The sequence below is a fragment of the Anomaloglossus baeobatrachus genome, chromosome 12 (assembly GCF_048569485.1).
Source record: "Anomaloglossus baeobatrachus isolate aAnoBae1 chromosome 12, aAnoBae1.hap1, whole genome shotgun sequence".
Taxonomy (NCBI): Eukaryota; Metazoa; Chordata; class Amphibia; order Anura; family Aromobatidae; genus Anomaloglossus; species Anomaloglossus baeobatrachus.
In genome coordinates, this window is record NC_134364.1 from 19276392 (window position 1) to 19298648 (window position 22257).

Consider the following 22257-nt stretch of genomic DNA (forward strand, 5'->3'; position numbering starts at 1 on the left):
TGAAGGGGTTAATTAGACACCACTTCTATGCCTTTAGCTGCGGCCGTTCTCAAGTTAATGGTGGTGGACACACTATGTATGTTTGCAAACCCATTGAATTTAATGGGTCTACGGGTGTCTGTGTCTGATACGTGTAAAAACGGACGTCACACGTACTGGAGACACAGACACACGTAGACCAATTAAATTCAATGGGTCTGCACACACATCTGTGTTTTCACATTGACCGTGTGTGCATGTGCTCCTCACGACGACATGTCCGTTTTCTGCCGGCAGCACGGGTGTCACACGGACCGCACACTGATGTGATCCGTGTGACACGTACCAGAGAAAACAGATAAAAAGAAACATTTTTTATACTTACCTGTCTCCAACGCTGCTGTCTCTGCCTCTGCTATTACTTCCAGGACCTGCTCATTATGCCTCATGCATATTCACTGCACTGCCTGCGACCTGCAAGTAACAGCAGCGCAGGAGACTGGTGAGTATACAAGTTCAGTAGAGGCTAAATCCAAGTGGGCTAAGGGACCTCTGCTGTCATGTCCATGTGACCAGAAGGGGCGGGGCCTCTGCCAACATAGCTGATGCCAGGAAGAAACTCCACATGGAGCAGGGGTCTGGGGGTAAGACCCCAAATGGTATCATTATGGTTGGGAGGAAAAATCGCCACACCCATCAACCAAGCTGGTCACGCCCACTAGCAAGGAAGGTCCTTCTACCCACTGGGATTTAGCCAGAACCATGCAAGTTCATGCTATTCTTTAACTTTCCGGATGTCAGACGGATACCACAGAAACACACAAAGGGACACTCATATGCACCTTCACCTTACGTGGACGTGTGAAACAGGCCTTAGTACCCATACCTGCTCCCATAGTAAAGCTATCACAACCCTTGAAGAAAAGCTAAATAGTCACCAGTTTTGGCGAGGACACAGGAGCCGCTTTAAATGAGCGTAAATTGTATGACATCAGGACAGTGGCGTGTAGATGCCCCGCCCACTCGCAGCGCGGCTCGTCTTGTGACGTCACAGTAGCCGCGACCCCGGCTGAAGCCGTGAGGAACCGCAGGAGAAGGTGGAGAAGAAGGAGGAGGAAGAGGAGGAGCGGAAGAAGCAGGTGGAGGAGAAGAGGAGACGGGTGCAGGAGAAGAGGAGACCGGTGCAGGAGAAGAGGAGACGGGTGCAGGAGAAGAAGAGACCGGTGCAGGAGAAGCAGGTGGAGGGGGCGGGGAAGAAGAGACCGGTGCAGGAGAAGAGGAGACGGGTGCAGGAGAAGAGGAGACCGGTGCAGGAGAAGCAGGTGGAGGGGGCGGGGAAGAAGAGACCGGTGCAGGAGGATGCCCCGCAGAAGCCAGCGTGGCCGCGGAGCGGGGAGCAGGAGGCCGGCGGCTGCCGGGGAAGGTACCGCGGGCTGAGCGGTTATTACCTTAGGTGTTTTCTGCAGCATGTGCACGGTGCTGTGTCCCCCGTGCGGCCCTGTGCGCGGTGTGCTACCCGGCGTTGGTCGCATTCGCCCCATGTTTTCCCGCGTGGCTTCTCCTTGCTGTCAGTGAATGGAGACCTCTGAGTATTTGCTGCCCAGCCCCTCCGTGTACAGGCTGGATACATTGCCACAGACCCTCAGCTTTGCAAGCACTTTGCCATTTTGCACTCACTGTAAGCAAGCAGAGGTCTTTCCAGTGGCAGAGCGATGAGAAAGCTGCGGCGTTCACTTTACGGCTGAAAAGCTAAAACGCCCCAGTTTCTCTCCTTCTGACGCAGAGTTTTACCACAATTTAGAAAGTTTTTCTAAGTTCATGAAAAGTTTTAAAGTAAGATGCAGGAGGCGACCACTGCCCGACAACCTCAGCAGCATTTATGATGGCGTCGGGGTTGTCGGATTACTCCACCTCCAAACACCGGAATCAAAAATCACAGACTGCGCCGTTTTTTTTCCTCATATGTAAACTATGCCATTTAAAAAAACAAAACAAAAAAAAACAACCCTGATCCTCAGTCATGTGTGCAACATAAGAATTACAAGAAAATGCAGCTCTGGAGGTGACTGGATGTAACAGCAGAATAGTGACTGCAGCTCTGGAAGTGACTGGAGGATAAGACATTGTAACTGCAGAAAAGTGGCTGCAGCTCTGGAGGTAATTTGATGAAAAGACATGATTGTAGCTGCAGAAAAGTGACTGGCATATAAGACTTGATTGTAACTGCAGAATAGTTATTGCAGCTCTGAAGGTGACTGGCGTATAAGACATAATTGTAACTGCAGAATAGTGACTGCAGCTCTGGAGGTGACTGGCATATAAGACATTGTGACTGCAGCTCTGAAGGATGACACACTGGAACACCAGACTAGTAACTGCAGCTCTGGAGGTAATTGGACAATAAGACATGATTGTAGCTGCAGAAAAGTGACTGGCATATAAGACTTGATTGTAACTGCAGAATAGTTATTACAGCTCTGAAGGTGACTGGCCTATAAGACATGATTGTAACTGCAGAATAGTTATTGCAGCTCTGAAGGTGACTGGCCTATAAGGCTATGTGCGCACGTTGCGTACTAGCCCTGCAGATATTTCTGCAGCGATCTGAAGAGCACATGTGCGCTTTAGATCGCTGCAGAAATGTCCGTAGTGAGCGCCGATTCCATGCGCTCTGCCTGCAGCTCCTCCCATAGACAGAGCAGGAGCTGCCGGCAAAGCGCAGGAAAGAAGTGACATGTCACTTCTTTTTGCGCAGCGCTTTGGCAGTAGCCGAAGCGCTGCGCTCTGAGACGCCACGTGCGCACGGCCCCTGCACAATCTCCATAGACTGTGCAGGGGACGCAGGACGCATGCAGTTACGCTGCGCTGCAAAGCGCAGCGTAACTGCATGAATTTACGCAACGTGCGCACATAGCCTAAGACATGATTGTAACTGCAGAATAGTGGCTGCAGCTCTGGAGGTGACTGAAGGATAAAACATGATGTACAGCAGAATAGTGACTGGAGCTGCACAACAGTGTGGCCCTGCACATTAGCATGTAAGACATGATTGTAACTGCAGCTCTGGAGGTGACTAGAGGATAAGACAAGATGTAACAGCAGAATAATGACTGGCATATAAGACTTGATTGTAACAGCAGAATAGTGATTGCAGCTCTGGAGGTGACTGGCCTATAAGACATGATTGTATCTGCAAAATAGTGACTGCAGCTCTGAAGGATGACACGATGTAACAGTAGAATAGTGACTGCAGCTCTGAAGGATGACACGATGTAACAGTAGAATAGTGACTGCAGCTCTGAAGGTGATGGGAGGATAAGACATGATGTATCCGCAGAATAGTGACTGCAGCTCCGTAGGATAAGACATGATTTAACGGCAGAATAGTGACTGCAGCTCTGGAGGTGACTGGAGGATAAGACATGATTGTAATTGCAGAATAGTGACTGCAGCTCTGGAGGTGACTGGAGGATAAGGTATGATGAAACAACTGAATAATGACTGCAGCTCTGGAGGTAACTGGAGTAAAAGACATGATGTAAAAGCAGAATAGTGACTGCAGCTCTGAAGGATGACACACTATAACAGCAGAATAGTGACTGCAGCTCTGGAGGTGACTCTAGGATAAGACATGATGTATAGCAGCATAGTGACCGGAGCTGCACTCCTTGCTCCCGGGGTCCTCCAGGCTCCCGGTTGGTTAGTCTGGCCCTGCACATTAGTGTGGGTGTATTGTATATGTTGGCTAGTCGCTGCTTGCGGTGTGCTGGTCATCCAGCCTTTCTCACGCCCTTTCATGAATTTGGCTCATCTTACTCCAGTGTCTTCATGCATAGGCTCCATAGTGTCTTGTAACATTTTTAATGGTGTGCTCCCATCTTAGTAAGTGATTACCACGTCTTTCACTACCACGGATCCTATAGGGGCTGCATACGGCGCTGAAGCAGCATTAAGCCAACACTGCCGCCCATTAATTATCCTTGTGAAAGGGGTCTGACCCCCGGGGATTCTGGCAGTAAAAGAATGGTTTATGGCAAATACCCCTATAAGCTGCGTGCTGACACAATACTGGACGAGCCCTTTAGGTGACGTCCATATGCAATATATGAGGGTCTGCGGTATAACGCTCCGTCCCTCTCCTCAGGTGCTACCGAAGTGGCGATGGATTCTGGTAGAAATTCGGATTATGTCGAGCGATTGGCTTTTAAGTACATGGTAAGTGCAAGTGGGAGCTCGAAAGGTGGAGAAATGACTATTTTCAGATCATCTGTCACATAATACACCTTCTTCATCATTGTGACCTAAATTGTGTGCAGATTAATTTCTTACTACGGCTTCTTATCGCACAGCTATTGCTTTATTTTTAATTAAAGCTCCAAATCTATTTCAGTGATGTGGAATTGTGTATTGTTGCAGCCACCACTAGAGGGAGCTAGTTAATTACACATTGTACTGGAGTATAACACAGTATGCATAGCGCTCCACCTAGTGGTGGCTGTATAAATCTGTATAGAAGACCTCCCCCTAGTGGTGGCTGTATAAATCTGTATGTAGTGAGCTCCCTCTAGTGGTGGTTGTATAAATCTGTATGTAGTGAGCTCCCTCTAGTGGTGGTTGTATAAATCTGTATGTAGTGAGCTCCCTCTAGTGATGGCTGTATAAATCTGTATGTAGTGAGCTCCCTCTGGTGATGGCTGTATAAATCTGTATGTAGTGAGCTCCCTCTGGTGGTGGCTGTATAAATCTGTATGTAGTGAGTTCCCTCTAGTGGTGGCTGTATAAATCTGTATGTAGTGAGCTCCCCCTAGTGGTGGCTGTATAAATCTGTATGCAGTGAGCTCCCTCTGGTAATGGCTGTATAAATCTGTATGTAGTGATCTCCCTCTGGTAATGGCTGTATAAATCTGTATGTAGTGATCTCCCTCTGGTGGTGGCTGTATAAATCTGTATGTAGTGAGCTCCCTCTAGTGATGGCTGTATAAATCTGTATGTAGTGAGCTCCCTCTAGTGGTGGCTGTATAAATCTGTATGTAGTGGGCTCCCTCTAGTGATGGCTGTATAAATCTGTATGTAGTGAGCTCCCACTAGTGGTGGCTGTATAAATCTGTATGTAGTGAGCTCCCTCTAGTGATGGCTGTATAAATCTGTATGTAGTGAGCTCGCTCTAGTGGTGGCTGTATAAATCTGTATGTAGTGAGCTCCCTCTAGTGGTGGCTGTATAAATCTGTATGTAGTGAGCTCCCTCTAGTGGTGGCTGTATAAATCTGTATGTAGTGAGCTCCCTCTAGTGGTGGCTGTATAAATCTGTATGTAGTGAGCTCCCTCTAGTGATGGCTGTATAAATCTGTATGTAGTGAGCTCCCTCTAGTGATGGCTGTATAAATCTGTATGTAGTGAGCTCCCTCTAGTGATGGCTGTATAAATCTGTATGTAGTGAGCTCCCTCTAGTGATGGCTGTATAAATCTGTATGTAGTGAGCTCCCTCTAGTGGTTGGTGGCTGTATAAATCTGTATGTAGTGAGCTCCCCCTAGTGGTGGCTGTATAAATCTGTATGTAGTGAGCTCCCTCTAGTGGTTGGTGGCTGTATAAATCTGTATGTAGTGAGCTCCCCCTAGTGGTGGCTGTATAAATCTGTATGTAGTGAGCTCCCTCTAGTGGTGGCTGTATAAATCTGTATGCAGTGAGCTCCCCCTAGTGGTGACTGTATAAATCTGTATGTAGTGAGCTCCCTCTAGTGGTGGCTGTATAAATCTGTATGTAGTGAGCTCTCTCTAGTAATGGCTGTATAAATCTGTATGTAGTGAGTTCCCTCTGGTGGTGGCTGTATAAATCTGTATGTAGTGAGCTCACTCTAGTGGAGACTGTATAAATCTGTATGTAGTGAGCTCCCTCCAGTGGTGGCTGTATAAATCTGTATGTAGTGAGTTCCCTCCAGTGGTGGCTGTATAAATCTGTATGTAGTGAGCTCCCTCTAGTGGTGGTTGTATAAATCTGTATGTAGTGAGCTCCCTCTAGTGATGGCTGTATAAATCTGTATGTAGTGAGCTCCCTCTAGTGATGGCTGTATAAATCTGTATGTAGTGAGCTCCCTCTAGTGGTTGGTGGCTGTATAAATCTGTATGTAGTGAGCTCCCCCTAGTGGTGGTTGTATAAATCTGTATGTAGTGAGTTCCCTCTGGTGGTGGCTGTATAAATCTGTATGTAGGGAGCTCGCTCTAGTGGTGGCTGTATAAATCTGTATGTAGTGAGCTCCCTCTGGTGGTGGCTGTATAAATCTGTATGTAGTGAGCTCCCTCTGGTGGTGGCTGTATAAATCTGTATGTAGTGAGCTCCCTCTAGTGGTGGCTATATAAATCTATATGTAGTGAGCGCCCCCTAGTGGTGGCTGTATAAATCTGTATGTAGTGAGCTCCCTCTAGTGGTGGCTGTATAAATCTGTATGTAGTGAGCTCCCTCTGGTGGTGGCTGTATAAATCTGTATGTAGTGAGCTCGCTCTAGTGGTGGCTGTATAAATCTGTATGTAGTGAGCTCCCTCTGGTGGTGGCTGTATAAATCTGTATGTAGTGAGCTCCCTCTGGTGGTGGCTGTATAAATCTGTATGTAGTGAGCTCCCTCTAGTGGTGGCTATATAAATCTATATGTAGTGAGCGCCCCCTAGTGGTGGCTGTATAAATCTGTATGTAGTGAGCTCCCTCTAGTGATGGCTGTATAAATCTGTATGTAGTGAGCTCCCTCTAGTGGTTGGTGGCTGTATAAATCTGTATGTAGTGAGCTCCCCCTAGTGGTGGTTGTATAAATCTGTATGTAGTGAGTTCCCTCTGGTGGTGGCTGTATAAATCTGTATGTAGGGAGCTCGCTCTAGTGGTGGCTGTATAAATCTGTATGTAGTGAGCTCCCTCTGGTGGTGGCTGTATAAATCTGTATGTAGTGAGCTCCCTCTGGTGGTGGCTGTATAAATCTGTATGTAGTGAGCTCCCTCTAGTGGTGGCTGTATAAATCTATATGTAGTGAGCGCCCCCTAGTGGTGGCTGTATAAATCTGTATGTAGTGAGCTCCCTCTAGTGGTGGCTGTATAAATCTGTATGTAGTGAGCTCCCTCTAGTGGTGGCTGCAGCAATTGACTACTGTAACTTTCTGGACATTTGGAGTGAAAATATATCACTGTAAAGCAGGAATTATCTCTTTACTGGACTAAAAATTTCTAAACTAAAATTTCTCCCTGCATTGTGATAGAGCTCCTGTTGTTACTATTGATGGGTCTTTTATTTCTGTGTCTGTGTAGTATGGTTATTTTGTACAGATATATTGTTGTGATTAGTGTGGGAGTCTGGCTCATTCACACCCCTTTTCCCGCCTTAGCAGGGCTCATGAATATACTTATGAACCACGTTCTGAGGATATAAGCTCTAATAATATCCAGCAGCAACAGTTTACATACTTGCTGATAGTTTCCAGTGAGAAGCCAAAGGTGTAGCTCCACCTAAGAGCCTCATATTATACAAACTTGTTGATGGTTTTCACCTAATCGACAAAGGTGGATCTTTTTTTTTTTTTTTTTTTTTTTTTTTAACATATTTTATTTGATGTCAGCAAGCACATATCATCAACAAGAGAACATGTTGTTACATTCCATAAAATTTCTCCGGATCGTACAATGCTTCTGTTACATCATTTTCTTTTTCATTGTCTCAACAATTTCATCTCCATAGAATTATCTTAACAATAATTTCCTGTAACTTAACAACCTAACCTATTTGTTCCCTTCAGTTGGTCCTTTGGATGCTCCCCATCTTCAGTGTCCCTAGTGTCCCTGCAATGTCTTGCAAACAATACCAAGACGTGTGTTCAAATGCTTTAATTAACTGGATGATTTCCATCTGTGTGAAGCTTTGCTCAATAAATGTTCTCCACTTTTTGAAGAATCTTTTAGTGGACCTCTCCTTATGTTTCTCCGAATCCAGTTTGTCGTACATCATTATTGTTTTTAGGGTATCCACTATTTCTGTATTTCTCGGAGTCTGTCTTATCAGCCAATTCCTAAGTAGGCATTTCTTGACTACAAGCAATACTATGTGTATTACACCTGGAATGTGAGCACTTGCTCTGTCAGTTTCTGTAGGGGCTTCTATACAGTGAAACAAACAGGCCTGAGGGGTGACGGGTATAACTACTTTCCAAATCCTCAATATGTACGCCACCGCTTCCTCCCATACCCACCTCACCTGTGGGCATTCCCATATGCAGTGAAACAGGCCTGAGGGGTGACGGGTATAACTACTTTCCAAATCCTCAATATGTACGCCACCGCTTCCTCCCATACCCCCCTCACCTGTGGGCATTCCCATATGCAGTGAAACAGTTTTGCTTTATGGAGTCCACATTTAGGGCAATGGTCCAAGAAATGCACTGGTGCGCTGCTATGTGGTATATTAAAGGCGTATGTTGCGTTGTGTTCTAGCTTAAATTGCTTCTCCCTCCATTGTTCATTTATCATCACTTTCTTAACAGATTCCAACCCCCTTAGAATTTTATCATAGATGTCCGGATCGCCCAGAGCAATCTCCCAGGGTTTAAATATTTGCTCTTTCCAGGGGCCCTGTACTTGATCTCTCAATCGTTGGTATATGATCGAAAGGGATTCATGTCCTGCTCCCTGACCAATCAATGCATCAAAACTCCCCTTCTTCTCAGCCTTCCCGACCTCTTTTACCACTGATGTGTAATGTGTTGTTATTTGTAAATATTGTAGGTAATGGTGATTTTCCATGTTAAATTTTTCCGATACCTCCGCCCAGCTCAGAGCTCTCCCCTCCTCTGCTCTCAGTAAATCACCCAATCTCCGTATTCCCCTCTGCTTCCATCCTTGAAATAATTTGTTTTGAATAAAATTTGGATCCTCCCACAACGGGGTAAATTTTGAAAGACAATTAGGCTACTTTCACACATCCGGATTTTTGCTCTGCGGCACAATACGGCGTTCTGCAGAAAAACCGCAACCGGCTTTTGTAACGCCGGTTGCGGTTTTTTTTGCATAGACTTACATTAGTGCCGTATTGTGCCGCAGGGGCTTGCGTTCGGTCCGGTTTTTGCCGCATGCGGCAGATTTAGCCGATGCCGCGGCCGGATCGAACGTTCCCTGCAACGTTTTTTGCTCCGGAAAAAAACATTGCGCCGCATCCGGCCGCTGCGGCGCATTTTTCAATGCATACCTATGGAGGCCGGATGCGGCGCGATGCGGAAAAAACCGCATCCGCTCGCCGCATGCGGTTTTTTCCACTGCGCATGCTCAGTAGCATGCCGCAACCGGAAAAAAACGGACGGGCCGCATGTAAAAACTTATGCAAAGGATGCGGTGTTTTCGCCGCATCCTTTGCATAGTTTTCACAGCCGGATTGAGCCGCAGTGCTCAAACCGGATGTGTGAAAGTAGCCTAAGGGAGTCTATACAGTTTTCTCAGTGCTCTCCAGGCCCCCATGTGTCCTTTATTAAACAGCTCTGTTTCACGTACGTTGGTATTTTATCTAGCTTCATATGTAATACCGCTACCAGGTTACAAGGGCTTGTTAGCTCCCTCTCCAGCTGAACGTTAGAAAAGAAGGTTGTCCCATTGATCCAGTCTTTTATATGTCTGGCAAGTGCCGCTAAGTTGTACAATCTAATCATGGGCATTTGTACCCCTCCGTCTTTTTTCTGTAGACACCGCTTTGAGTAGGCTACTCTTGGTCTCTTTCCCTGCCATAAAAATTTTATAAACGCTTTTTGCAACTTGTTGATATCGGTGTGTTTCAGCAGTAAGGGAATAGATTGTAGAGGATAGAGCAAGCGGGAGAAGCTGACATCTTTATCAGATGTGCTCTGCCAAACAGGGACAGGGAAAGATTTCTCCACCTGTCTAGCTCTTTAGTTATTTTTTCAATTAGATGTGGATAGTTAAGTCTATATAATGACATTGAGTCTCTGCCTATTTTAATTCCTAAATAAGTGATGTAGTGCGGGGCTATGGCTACTTCTATTCCTTCACCTTGCCTATTTCCCAGGGGTGTCAAATATAGAATCTGACTTTTAAAGGTGGATCTTCATGTTAAAGCCTCCAACTTTGTCTGTCGCTGACCTGCTTGCTGATGGTTTGCATATAGTAACCAAAGTTCAGCCCTATTGTAAAGCCTCTGACTGTATTTTGCTGATGCCTGAGCTGTGTGTGATTTCTTAGTAAATAATCAGTTTGTTTTCTGTCTTAAGAGGAAATGTAAAGTGGAATCCAGCACAGACTCTGAATCCGACAACAATGGCAACCAGGTACGGAGGCGGTGTTGTCACTCACCCTGGTATTGTCATAAGGCTGTTACAATAAACAGTGATGTCAGGGGAGGGGCGGGGCCGTGACCATAGACAAATGAGCTGGGATTGGCTGACATATGGACGTGCCCTTTAAATAAAAATCTGGGCCCCATTGTCTAAATCTAATAGAGATTTCATTAGGTTTATAGATTTACTGACTGTGAAAATGAGGACCCTGCGCCATATAGCTCCGCGCCCCATCCCAGGCGGGCACACTGATAATATGATGCTGATATAATACTGATCTATATCTGATCTATGGCTCATCACTTTTATATTTCATTTTGATTCTATTTATTTTTAGGGTTTGGGAATCGAACTGTTAATCCCAACGTCTTCTGTAGATGTAAAGAGCATGGATTTCCAGAAATTGCAGGTACTGATAGTGAGTCCAACTTCTTCCTCCTCCAAAAACGGCGAGTGGAGTTGATACCAAAACGTTCTATTTTGGTCTCATCTGAGCACATGAAGGTGGCATGGGAGGATGATCCAGAGGAGGCATGGGAGAAGGTCTCATCCTTCTCCCATTTCTCCTCTGGATCATCCAGATGGTCACTGCCGAACATCAAAAGATCCTGAACATGTGCTGGTATGAGCAGGTGGACCTTGCAGGATTTAAATCCATGATGGTGTAGTGTGTTATTAATGGTAGTCTTTGAGACTGTGATCTGAGCTCTTCAGGTCATTGACCAGGTCATCCTGTGTAGTTCTGGGCTGATTTATGACCGTTCTCCGAATCATCCTTACCCCACAAGGTGAGATCTTGTGTTTTTATCCATTTTCTAATGATTGCGCCAACAGTTGTTGCCTTCTCACCAAGCTGCTTACCTATTGTCCTGTAGCCAATCCCAGCTTTGCGGAGGTCTACAATTTTACCCCTGGTGTCCTTAGACAGCTCTTTTGGCTTGGTCATGGTGGAGAGGTTGTAGTGTGTTTAACGGCGTGTATGGATAAGTGTCGGTTATACAGGTAACGAGTGCATAGTACATGAAAAAAATAACAGGCCTGTGAGATTGCTGGTTGGTAGATGATAAAATACTTATTTTCCTCACTGTATGTACACAGTGACTGCACCAGCAGAATAGAGTGCAGCTCTGGAGTATAATACAGGAGGTAACTCAGGATCAGTAATGTAATGTATGTACACAGTGACTGCACCAGCAGAATAGAGTGCAGCTCTGGAGTATAATACAGGAGGTAACTCAGGATCAGTAATGTAATGTATGTACACAGTGACTGTACCAGCAGAATAGTGAGTGCAGCTCTGGAGTATAATACAGGAGGTAACTCAGGATCAGTAATGTATGTATATAGTGACTGCACCAGCAGAATAGTGAGTGCAGTTCTGGAGGATAATACAGGAGGTAACTCAGGATCAGTAATGTAATGTATGTACACAGTGACTGCACCAGCAGAATAGTGAGTGCAGCTCTGGAGTATAATACAGGAGGTAAGTTAGGATTAGTACAGGATCAGTAATGTAATGTGTATATGCACAGTGACTGCACCAGTGACTCTGCAACTTCTTCCACTTTCTTCCAGTTCTTGGATCCCTATGATGGAGACTCTGAGGACACCATACAATCTACCAGCAGTGAACGTGACCTGAATTGCGTACATGAGGATGCCCCGGACCCGTCAGCTCTCAGGGATGATTCTATGGGTGTGGACTGTGGAATGATCCCCACTAGTGAACCAGAACATGAGGGTTGTGACCTCGTGCCCTGTGCTGACCCCATGGAGAAGGTGAAGACCTCCTGGCAAAGTTTCGCTCTATCTGACAGATCCAATAAGAGTGTGTTGAGCGTTCCCGACTCCTCGGATCTGTGTATGGACTCCGGGATGGTGAGTGAGGATGCCAGTGTCTCATCCGGCCGCTGCCTCCCGACCGGTCTGGACTCCAGGGTGGAGACGTCACCACTCGTTCCAACCAACATGACGTCCGAAGAGAACAGCGACTTCAGTATGTTGGACGCCTCGCTGATGAAACGGAAATTGGGGGTAAGAACCGAGGGAGAGAAGACGAGGAGGAAGAAGCCACGCATCTCCGAATATATGGTAGGCTGAAATGGATGTAGTCCATATGAACATGGTGAAACAGAAATGTTCATATGTGGGGGGTGGGAACAGAGGAAAGACATCACAGCGCCACCCTTGTCCATAGGCTGAGTCTGGTATTGCATCTCTGCCCTGTTTTGATTAATACTAATCCAAAGGACAGCGTTTAACATGTGGCTTTCCAGCTGTAGCTACACTACAACCCCCAGCGTACCTGTGGATCTTGGGGCAGGCTGGGAGTTGTAGTTCTTCAACAGCTAGAGAGCCTCCCTTTCTTTGCCCTAGCCAATCTTCCATGGCTCGCTTGTCTTCTTTTTCCCCAGCAGATGCTGTGACAGGTGAGAAGACTTCCACTGGCTAAGGGTGTAAGACTTCTTCAAGGGTTTTCTTAAGGAGACTGCATGTGGTTGGAAGGACTGAGGCGCTACAGTTGTCTGCTGCTGGGAGAACACCGGGATCTTCATCCTTCTAGTTGATGTTATCACCAGATTTCAAGGAGTTAATTTCTGTGTGTCCTAAATGGTAATGGGGGGGATAGGTAGCGAAATTTAGGGGGTGATTGTTTAGAATCCCCTAAGATGCTTGAAGATCAGAGGACTGAGACACTTTCAAGGACTTTTGGGTGGAGGGAAGGTGCGAGGTTCAGGAGGAAGAGGGTAAATGATGAGTGCTCACTTTAGCGTATATAATATACATGCAGGTTTTGTACTGGAGTGCCCCTTTATGTACCAAAAGGCTTCGAATATTGATGCCGCTTTGTTTTTTGTTTTTATTTGTACCTGTTGGGCATGAATAAATAATGTTGGGCCAAGGCTTAAAGGAGTTGTCCTAAATTTTGGAAACTATTTAAAAAAAAAAAAATCCATATGGTTCTGCCAAGATAATCGGTTGTGGGAAAGGGACGGAGAACACAGCGCGCAAAGATGGTACAACTGGTTAAAAAAAAGTCGCGCTGGATAAATCTGCCCCAAAGGTGACCAACACTGAAAATAATAAAGAAAATGTTACAAGTAAATAAGAATATGAGGAACCCCCCCCCACCCCCCCCAAAAAAAAAACAGAACAAAAAAGGGACAAATGTATCAATAAATTGTCACTCTTGCCCGCCCGCCACCTCCCCCTCGCGCGCCCGCCCGCCCGCTCCCTCCCTCCCTCTTGCGCGCCTGCCCGCACCCTCCCTCCCTCGCGCCTGCCCGCTCCCTCTCTCCGCCAGAAATGGTTGAACAGACCAATCAGACTTTCCATATTACTTGCAACTCACATTTAGCTCATCTGACCAGCTAGAATGAGGAACGAGCATTCCAGCATTTTAATGTTCGCCTATCCCTAGTAAGGATTTAACCTGGCAGCAAAGGTGGGAAATACAGCCCTGGCATTTAAGGTACCACAAACGCCCACATGAGGGTGAGGGGGTCTCTATTAGGCCGGAGTCGCACTTGCATATGACTCGTACGAGTGCAATGTGAGAAAATCTGGCATTGCACTCTGCCCCATGTGAGATAATGCTGCAGCTCAGATCTGCAGGTTTTTTCCTCAGTCCTAAACGGACAGAGGAAAAAATAGCAGCATGCATTGATTGTCTGCAAGGGCTGTGTCACTCGCACTCATAAGAGTCTATGGGTGCGAGAAAAACATTGGACGGCGCTGGGATGTTATCGAAGTGCGACCGCACTTAGAATACTGTGTACAATTCTGGTCACCGATATATAAGAAGGACATAGCTGAACTGGAGAGGGTGCAGAGAAGAGCGACCAAGATTATTAGAGGAATGGGGGGGCTGCAATACCAAGACAGGTTATTACACTTGGGGTTATTTAGTTTGGAAAAACGAAGTCTTAGGGGGGATCTAATCACAATGTATAAATATATGAGGGGACAGTACAGAGACCTTTCCAAAGATCTTTTTACACCTAGGCCTGCGACTGGAACACGGGGGCATCCGCTACGTCTTGAGGAAAGAAGGTTTAATCATAATCACAGACGAGGATTCTTTACTGTACGAGCAGTGAGACTATGGAACTCTCTGCCGCATGATGTTGTAATGAGTGATTCACTACTAACATTTAAGCAGAGCCTGGACGCCTTTCTTGAAAAATTTAATTTCTTTGTTGCTCCATTGGGAGACCCAGACAATTGGGTGTATAGGCTATGCCTCCGGAGGCCGCACAAAGTATTACACTTAAAAGTGTTAAGCCCCTCCCCTTCTGCCTATACACCCCCCGTGCTCCCACGGGCTCCTCAGTTTTTTGCTTTGTGCGAAGGAGGTCAGACACGCACGCACAGCTCCACAGATTGGTCAGCAGCAGCTGCTGACCATGTCGGATGGAGGAAAAGTGGGCCCATATAGAGCCCCCAGCATGCTCCCTTCTCACCCCACTCTTGTCGGTGGTGTTGTAAGGTTGAGGTATCCATTGCGGGTACGGAGGCTGGAGCCCACATGCTGTTTTCCTTCCCCATCCCCCTCAGGGCTCTGGGTGAAGTGGGATCCTATCGGTCTCCAGGCACTGAGACCGTGCTTCATCCACAACTCCTGTGGAGCCTGCTGGATAGGAGCCGGGTATCGTTCAGGGACATGGCCCTGCTACTTGGAGGTACTCTGTATCCCTGTGGGGACAGCGCACAGCAACACTCCAGCTTTGCTGGGTGTGCTAGTGCACCGGGGACCACGGCGCTGACCGGGTTAATATGTGCCATTACACACTCAGCGTTGCTGAGTGTGTTTATGTATAGGGACTGCCGCACTGACCGCCGCGGCCATGGAAACACTGCGGCGCGGCTGGGACTTGTAGTGCGCCGGGGACTTTCACGCCGGCCGCGCTTTTACGGCGGCCGCGTTTATTACTAGAGTCCCCGGCTTTTTGCGGCCTAGTTTCCTTTCCTCCCGCCCACAGCCCTGACAGGCAGGGGAAGGGCGGGACGCTGCACAGAACGAGCAGCACTGAGGGCTGGAGCATGCTTTGCATACTCCACCCCTCTCACTGTGCACAGTGCGGGCACCAGTTCCCGCTCTTTCTGGGTCACGCCCACGGCTCCCTCCTCTCCTCAGGACGCCGGCAGCCATTCCTGTCAGCTCTTCGGACGCTGCAGAGGGGGACAAAGTCTGGGAGACCCAGGCAGGGACTCTGGTGGCCTCACAACCGCTTTAGGCGGGTGGTAAGCAGCACCTGTGGTGCTAGCCCCATTGTGCAGTAGTGTAACATTATATGTTTATGGTATATATGTTTTACACTGTATGGTGCACAGTTGATTTCTGGCTATATACCCTATTGTGTTACTCAGGGAAGATAATAGCATGGCGCTCACGAAAGGCAGGGGTGCCAAAACACAGGCTTATTATGTTGCCTGCGCCGCATGTACGACCCCGCTACCGGCAGTTTCCACTGACCCTCATTGTGTGCACTGTTCGGCCCCTGTGGCACTTACTCAGCCGGAGCCTCTGCTAAGAGGGGCCCAGGGGGAGCCACCTGCTAACACTGTTCAGGTGACGGGGACGGAGTTTGCAAAACTCTCTGAGACTATGGCTAAGATACTAGAAGCCTTGCAGTCCAGGCCGGTATCTCAGCACAGGGACTCTGTTGAATCTTTGTTCCCTGGCCCACCTCAGCTGGACCAACAATGTCCTCCCGGGGTATCTCATGGATCCCAGGCTGAGGGTTCTGACACAGACCCCAGCCCCAGACCGACTAAGCGAGCTCGCTTAGATTTTCCCTCGACATCATCATATTGTGCAGGGTCTCAGAGGGGGGAATCTCTGGTTGATGATGCGGAGACAGCTGATCAGGATTCTGATCCTGAGGCCGCTCTCAATCTTGATACTCCGGACGGGGACGCCATAGTGAACGACCTTATTGCGTCCATCAATCGTATGTTGGATATTTCTCCCTCAGCTCCTCCGGTGGAGGAGTCAGCTTCTCAGCAGGAGAAATTCCGTTTCAGGTTTCCCAAGCGTACACCGAGTATGTTTCTGGACCACTCTGATTTCAGAGAGGCAGTCCAGAATCACCATGCTTGTTCAGATAAGCGTTTTTCTAAGCGCCTTAAGGATACACGTTATCCTTTTCCCCCTGACGTGGTCAAAAGTTGGGCTCAGTGTCCCAAAGTGGATCCTCCAATCTCCAGACTGGCAGCTAGATCCATACTTGCAGTGGAAGATGGGGCTTCACTCAAAGATGCCACTGACAGGCAGATGGAACTCTGGTTGAAATCCATCTATGAAGCTATCGGCGCTTCTTTTGCCCCAGCGTTCGCAGCCGTATGGGCGCTACAAGCTATCTCAGCAGGTCAAGCGCAAATTGACGCAGCCACACGCACGTCCGCGCCACAGGTGGCGTCCATAACCACTCAGACGTCGGCATTTGCGTCTTACGCTATTAATGCTGTCCTGGACTCTGCGAGCCGTACGGCGGTTGCAGCCGCCAATTCGGTGGTACTCCGCAGGGCCTTGTGGCTACGGGAATGGAAGGCAGATTCTGCTTCCAAAAAGCGCTTAACCAGTTTGCCAATTTCTGGCGACCGATTGTTTGGCGAGCGTTTGGATGAAATCATCAAACAATCCAAGGGAAAGGATACATCCTTACCCCAGCCCAAACCGAACATACCCCAACAGAGGAAGGGGCAGTCGAGGTTTCGGTCCTTTCGGGGCGCGGGCAGGTCCCAATTCTCCTCGTCCAAAAGGCCTCAGAAAGATCAAAGGAACTCTGACGCATGGCGGTCTAAGTCACGTCCTAAAAAGGCCACCGGAGGTGCCGCTACCAAAGCGGCTTCCTCATGACTTTCGGCCTCCTCACTCCGCATCTTCGGTCGGTGGCAGGCTCTCCCGCTTTTGCGACGCCTGGCTGCCACGGGTAAAAGACCGTTGGGTGAGAGACATTCTGTCTCACGGTTACAAGATAGAGTTCACCTCTCGTCCCCCGACTCGATTCTTCAGGTCATCCCCGCCTCCCGAGCGAGCCGAGGCTCTTCTGCAGGCGCTGGGCACTCTGAAGGCAGAAGGAGTGGTGGTCCCTGTTCCTCTTCAGCAACAGGGCCACGGTTTTTACTCCAACTTGTTTGTGGTCCCAAAGAAGGACGGGTCTTTCCGTCCTGTCCTGGACCTGAAACTTCTCAACAAACACGTAACGACCAGGCGGTTCCGGATGGAATCCCTCCGCTCCGTCATCGCCTCAATGTCCCAAGGAGATTTCCTTGCATCGATCGATATCAAGGATGCTTATCTCCACGTACCGATTGCTCCAGAGCACCAGCGCTTCTTGCGCTTCGCCATAGAGAACGAACACCTGCAGTTCGTGGCACTGCCGTTCGGCCTGGCAACAGCCCCACGGGTTTTCTCCAAGGTTATGGCTACTGTAGTAGCGGTCCTTCACTCTCAGGGTCACTCGGTGATCCCTTACTTGGATGATCTCCTGATCAAGGCACCCTCTCAAGAGGCATGCCAACACAGCCTCGACGCTACCCTGGAGACTCTCCAGAGTTTCGGGTGGATCATCAATTTTCCGAAGTCAAATCTGACACCGGCCCAATCGCTCACATACCTTGGCATGGAGTTTCATACCCTCTCAGCGATAGTGAAGCTTCCGCTGATCAAGCAGCGGTCACTACAGACAGGGGTACAATCTCTCCTTCAAGGCCAGTCACACCCCTTGAGGCGCCTCATGCACTTCCTGGGGAAGATGGTGGCAGCAATGGAGGCAGTTCCTTTCGCGCAGTTTCACCTGCGTCCTCTTCAATGGGACATCCTACGCAAATGGGACAGGAAGCCGACGTCCCTCGACAGGAACGTCTCCCTCTCTCAGGCGACCAAAGCTTCCCTTCGGTGGTGGCTTCTTCCCACTTCATTATCGAAGGGGAAATCCTTCCTACCCCCATCCTGGGAGGTGGTCACGACGGACGCGAGTCTGTCAGGGTGGGGAGCGGTTTTTCTCCACCACAGGGCTCAGGGTACGTGGACCCAGCAAGAGTCCTCGCTTCAGATCAATGTTCTGGAAATACGGGCAGTGTATCTTGCCCTGAAAGCGTTCCAGCAGTGGCTGGAAGGCAAGCAGATCAGAATTCAGTCGGACAATTCCACAGCGGTGGCATACATCAACCACCAAGGCGGCACACGCAGTCGGCAAGCCTTCCAGGAAGTCCGGCGGATTTTGATGTGGGTGGAAGCCACGGCCTCCACCATCTCTGCAGTTCACATTCCAGGCGTGGAAAACTGGGAAGCAGATTATCTCAGTCGCCAGGGCATGGACGCAGGGGAATGGTCCCTTCACCCGGACGTGTTTCAGGAGATCTGTTGCCGCTGGGGGGTGCCGGACGTCGACCTCATGGCGTCCCGGCACAACAACAAGGTACCGACGTTCATGGCACGGTCTCAAGATCCCAGAGCTCTGGCGGCAGACGCCTTAGTTCAGGATTGGTCGCAGTTTCAGCTCCCTTATGTGTTTCCTCCGTGGGAACTGTTGCCCAGAGTGTTACGCAAGATCAGGGCCGACTGCCGCCGCGTCATCCTCGTCGCTCCAGACTGGCCGAGGCGGTCGTGGTACCCGGATCTGTGGCATCTCACGGTCGGCCAACCGTGGGCACTACCAGACCGACCAGACTTGCTATCTCAAGGGCCGTTTTTCCATCTGAATTCTGCGGCCCTCAACCTGACTGTGTGGCCATTGAGTCCTGGATCCTAGCGTCTTCAGGGTTATCTCAAGACGTCATTGCCACTATGAGACAGGCTAGGAAACCAACGTCCGCCAAGATCTACCACAGGACGTGGAAAATTTTCCTGTCGTGGTGCTCTGCTCAGGGTTTTTCTCCCTGGCCTTTTGCCTTGCCCACTTTTCTGTCCTTCCTTCAATCTGGACTGGAAAAGGGTTTGTCGCTCGGCTCCCTTAAGGGACAAGTCTCAGCGCTCTCTGTGTTTTTCCAGAAGCGCCTAGCCAGACTTCCACAGGTACGCACGTTCCTGCAGGGGGTTTGTCACATCGTTCCTCCTTACAAGCGGCCGTTAGAACCCTGGGATCTGAACAGGGTGCTGATGGTTCTTCAGAAACCACCATTCGAGCCAATGAGAGATATTTCTCTCTCACGCCTTTCGCAGAAAGTGGTTTTTCTAGTTGCAGTCACTTCACTTCGGAGAGTGTCTGAGCTAGCAGCGCTGTCATGCAAAGCCCCTTTCCTGGTTTTTCACCAGGACAAGGTGGTTCTGCGTCCGGTTCCGGAATTTCTCCCTAAGGTGGTATCCCCCTTTCATCTCAATCAGGATATCTCCTTACCTTCTTTTTGTCCTCATCCAGTTCACCAATGTGAAAAGGATTTGCACTTGTTAGATCTGGTGAGAGCACTCAGACTCTACATTTCTCGTACGGCGCCCCTGCGCCGCTCGGATGCACTCTTTGTCCTTGTCGCTGGCCAGCGTAAAGGGTCACAGGCTTCCAAATCAACCTTGGCTCGGTGGATCAAGGAGCCAATTCTCGAAGCCTACCGTTCGGCTGGGCTTCCGGTTCCCTCAGGGCTGAAGGCCCATTCTACCAGAGCCGTGGGCGCGTCCTGGGCTTTGAGGCACCAGGCTACGGCTCAGCAGGTGTGTCAGGCGGCTACCTGGTCGAGCCTGCACACTTTCACGAAACACTATCAGGTGCATACCTATGCTTCGGCGGATGCCAGCCTAGGTAGACGAGTCCTTCAGGCGGCGGTTGCCCACCTGTAGGAAGAGACCGTTTTACGGCTCTTACGAGGTATTATTTTACCCACCCAGGGACTGCTTTTGGACGTCCCAATTGTCTGGGTCTCCCAATGGAGCGACAAAGAAGAAGGGAATTTTGTTTACTTACCGTAAATTCCTTTTCTTCTAGCTCCAATTGGGAGACCCAGCGCCCGCCCCTGTTTTTTTGTGTACACATGTTGTTCATGTTGAATGGTTTCAGTTCTCCGATATTCCTTCGGATTGAAGTTACTTTAAACCAGTTTATAATTCTTTTTCCTCCTTCTTGCTTTTGCACCAAAACTGAGGAGCCCGTGGGAGCACGGGGGGTGTATAGGCAGAAGGGGAGGGGCTTAACACTTTTAAGTGTAATACTTTCTGCGGCCTCCGGAGGCATAGCCTATACACCCAATTGTCTGGGTCTCCCAATTGGAGCTAGAAGAAAAGGAATTTACGGTAAGTAAACAAAATTACCTTCATTACCAGTTATGTATATTAGATTTTATGACAGGGTATTGATCCAGGGATCTAGTCTGATTGCCGGATGTGGACGAAGGAAGGAATTTTTTTTCCCCATTGGAGCTTGTTTGCCACATTGGGGTTTTTTTTTGCCTTCCTCTGGATCAACATGTTAGGCTACGGGTTGAACTAGATGGACTTAGTCTCCCTTCAACCTTAAAAACTATGATACTATGAAAGTGCAGTGCGATATACACAGAGGCTGAAAATGGATGAGATGGGAAGATTAACCCCTTCCTCTCCTCCGCAGCTCCCGCCCTCTCCTTCGCAGCTGTGACTTGATCGCAAGATCGGGTCACAGTCACATGACACTCGGCTCACGCTCGCAGCAAAGCCTGAGTTGGGGGTAATTACCATATCGCATCCATTGCTCTCGGATGCCATATGTTAATGTGACTCCAGCCTTACAAATAACATCCTGCCTTACACTGAAGTTCAGATTCATAGGAGACCATGATTTTTTTGCTATACATAGTAGTGATTGGATGTTCATTCACACAACAGTTCTGTTTTTGCGGTCCGCAAAAAAACAGTCCTGTGTTTCCATGGATGCAGCCGTGTGATACCCGTTTTGTACCGTATACTGTTTGTGTGACTTCCGTGTTTTTTGCTGACTGCAAAAAAAAACAGAAGGAGCGTTACATACTGTCCAGTGTCTGGCCAGATGCTGGTCCCCATATAAAGTTTATGGGGAACAGAATCCAGCGCAAAGGGGTAAGAGCAAGTGCTACATACTCGCCAATTACTGGGAAGGCTCACACTTCTCCTGCGGCAACTCTGTTCTTCCCGAGCCGGCCGCTCATTAGGCTCATACATATTCACTGCCTCCATTGCACACCGGTGTCTGTGATTGGTTGCAGTCAGACACGACGCGCCCCCCCAATGCTCAGTGACCGCTGTCTGACTGCAACTAATCACAGCCTCAGCAAAAAAATATCAGCCAGTAGCTGCCTGGAATTGCCGCATCTATTAGATGTGACAGTCCCGGGACTTTACCCAGCTCTTCCCAACTGTCCTGGTGCGATGGCAAATGGGGTAATATATGGGGTTGATACTACGGTAGCTATGTAATGTCACCTGGCATCAAGCACTAGCATTAGTGATGTTATGCAGTGTGTCAGATAAATATCACCAACCCAGTCAGTAATATAAAAAAAAAACCAACAAAAAATAGACACATTTTTATTTGAAAAAACACTCCCCAACACATTCCCTCTTTCACCAATTTATTGGAAAAAACAAATCCGGGACCGGCGTAATCCAATAAGGGGGTCCCACAACGATCCATACTCCCTGTCAATGAAGAACAGAATGTTCCCCATTGGCTGGGAGAGCAGTGCAGTTGACTTGAGCTAACATCATGAGGTCAGCCCAGGTCACTGCAGGGGATGATGAGCGCTGACATCATGAGGTTAGCTAGGTACATTACCTGCGACGATGAATCTCCTGACGTCAGCTCTAGTCACTGACTTCCATGCGTTCACAAGCAAAGTATCGTGAGCGGCCTGTGACGTCACCGCTAGTCACAGTCTCGGGCCGCTCGCGAGGCTTGATGTGAGAACGCGGCGGGTATGGAAGTCAGTGACGAGCGCTGACCTCAGGAGTGCAGGACTTTATCACCGCAGGTAATGAACTTTACTAACCTCCTAATGTCGGTGCTTGTCATCCCCACGGCTGCTG

At 48.6% G+C, this 22257-nt stretch overlaps 1 protein-coding gene across 1 annotated transcript; it reads left to right on the forward strand.

Annotated features, from left to right (window-relative positions):
• Positions 1 to 419: 419 nt before the first annotated feature.
• Positions 420 to 13099, forward strand: LOC142257539 (uncharacterized). The gene is made up of 8 exons (XM_075329689.1): positions 420 to 481; positions 1055 to 1402; positions 1599 to 1657; positions 4124 to 4194; positions 10221 to 10277; positions 10624 to 10695; positions 11862 to 12377; positions 12701 to 13099. Exons 1-8 carry the CDS (start codon positions 420 to 422, stop codon positions 12710 to 12712), a joined length of 1197 nt encoding a protein of 398 aa, XP_075185804.1. The 3' UTR covers positions 12713 to 13099.
• The last annotated feature ends 9158 nt before the right edge of the window (positions 13100 to 22257 follow it).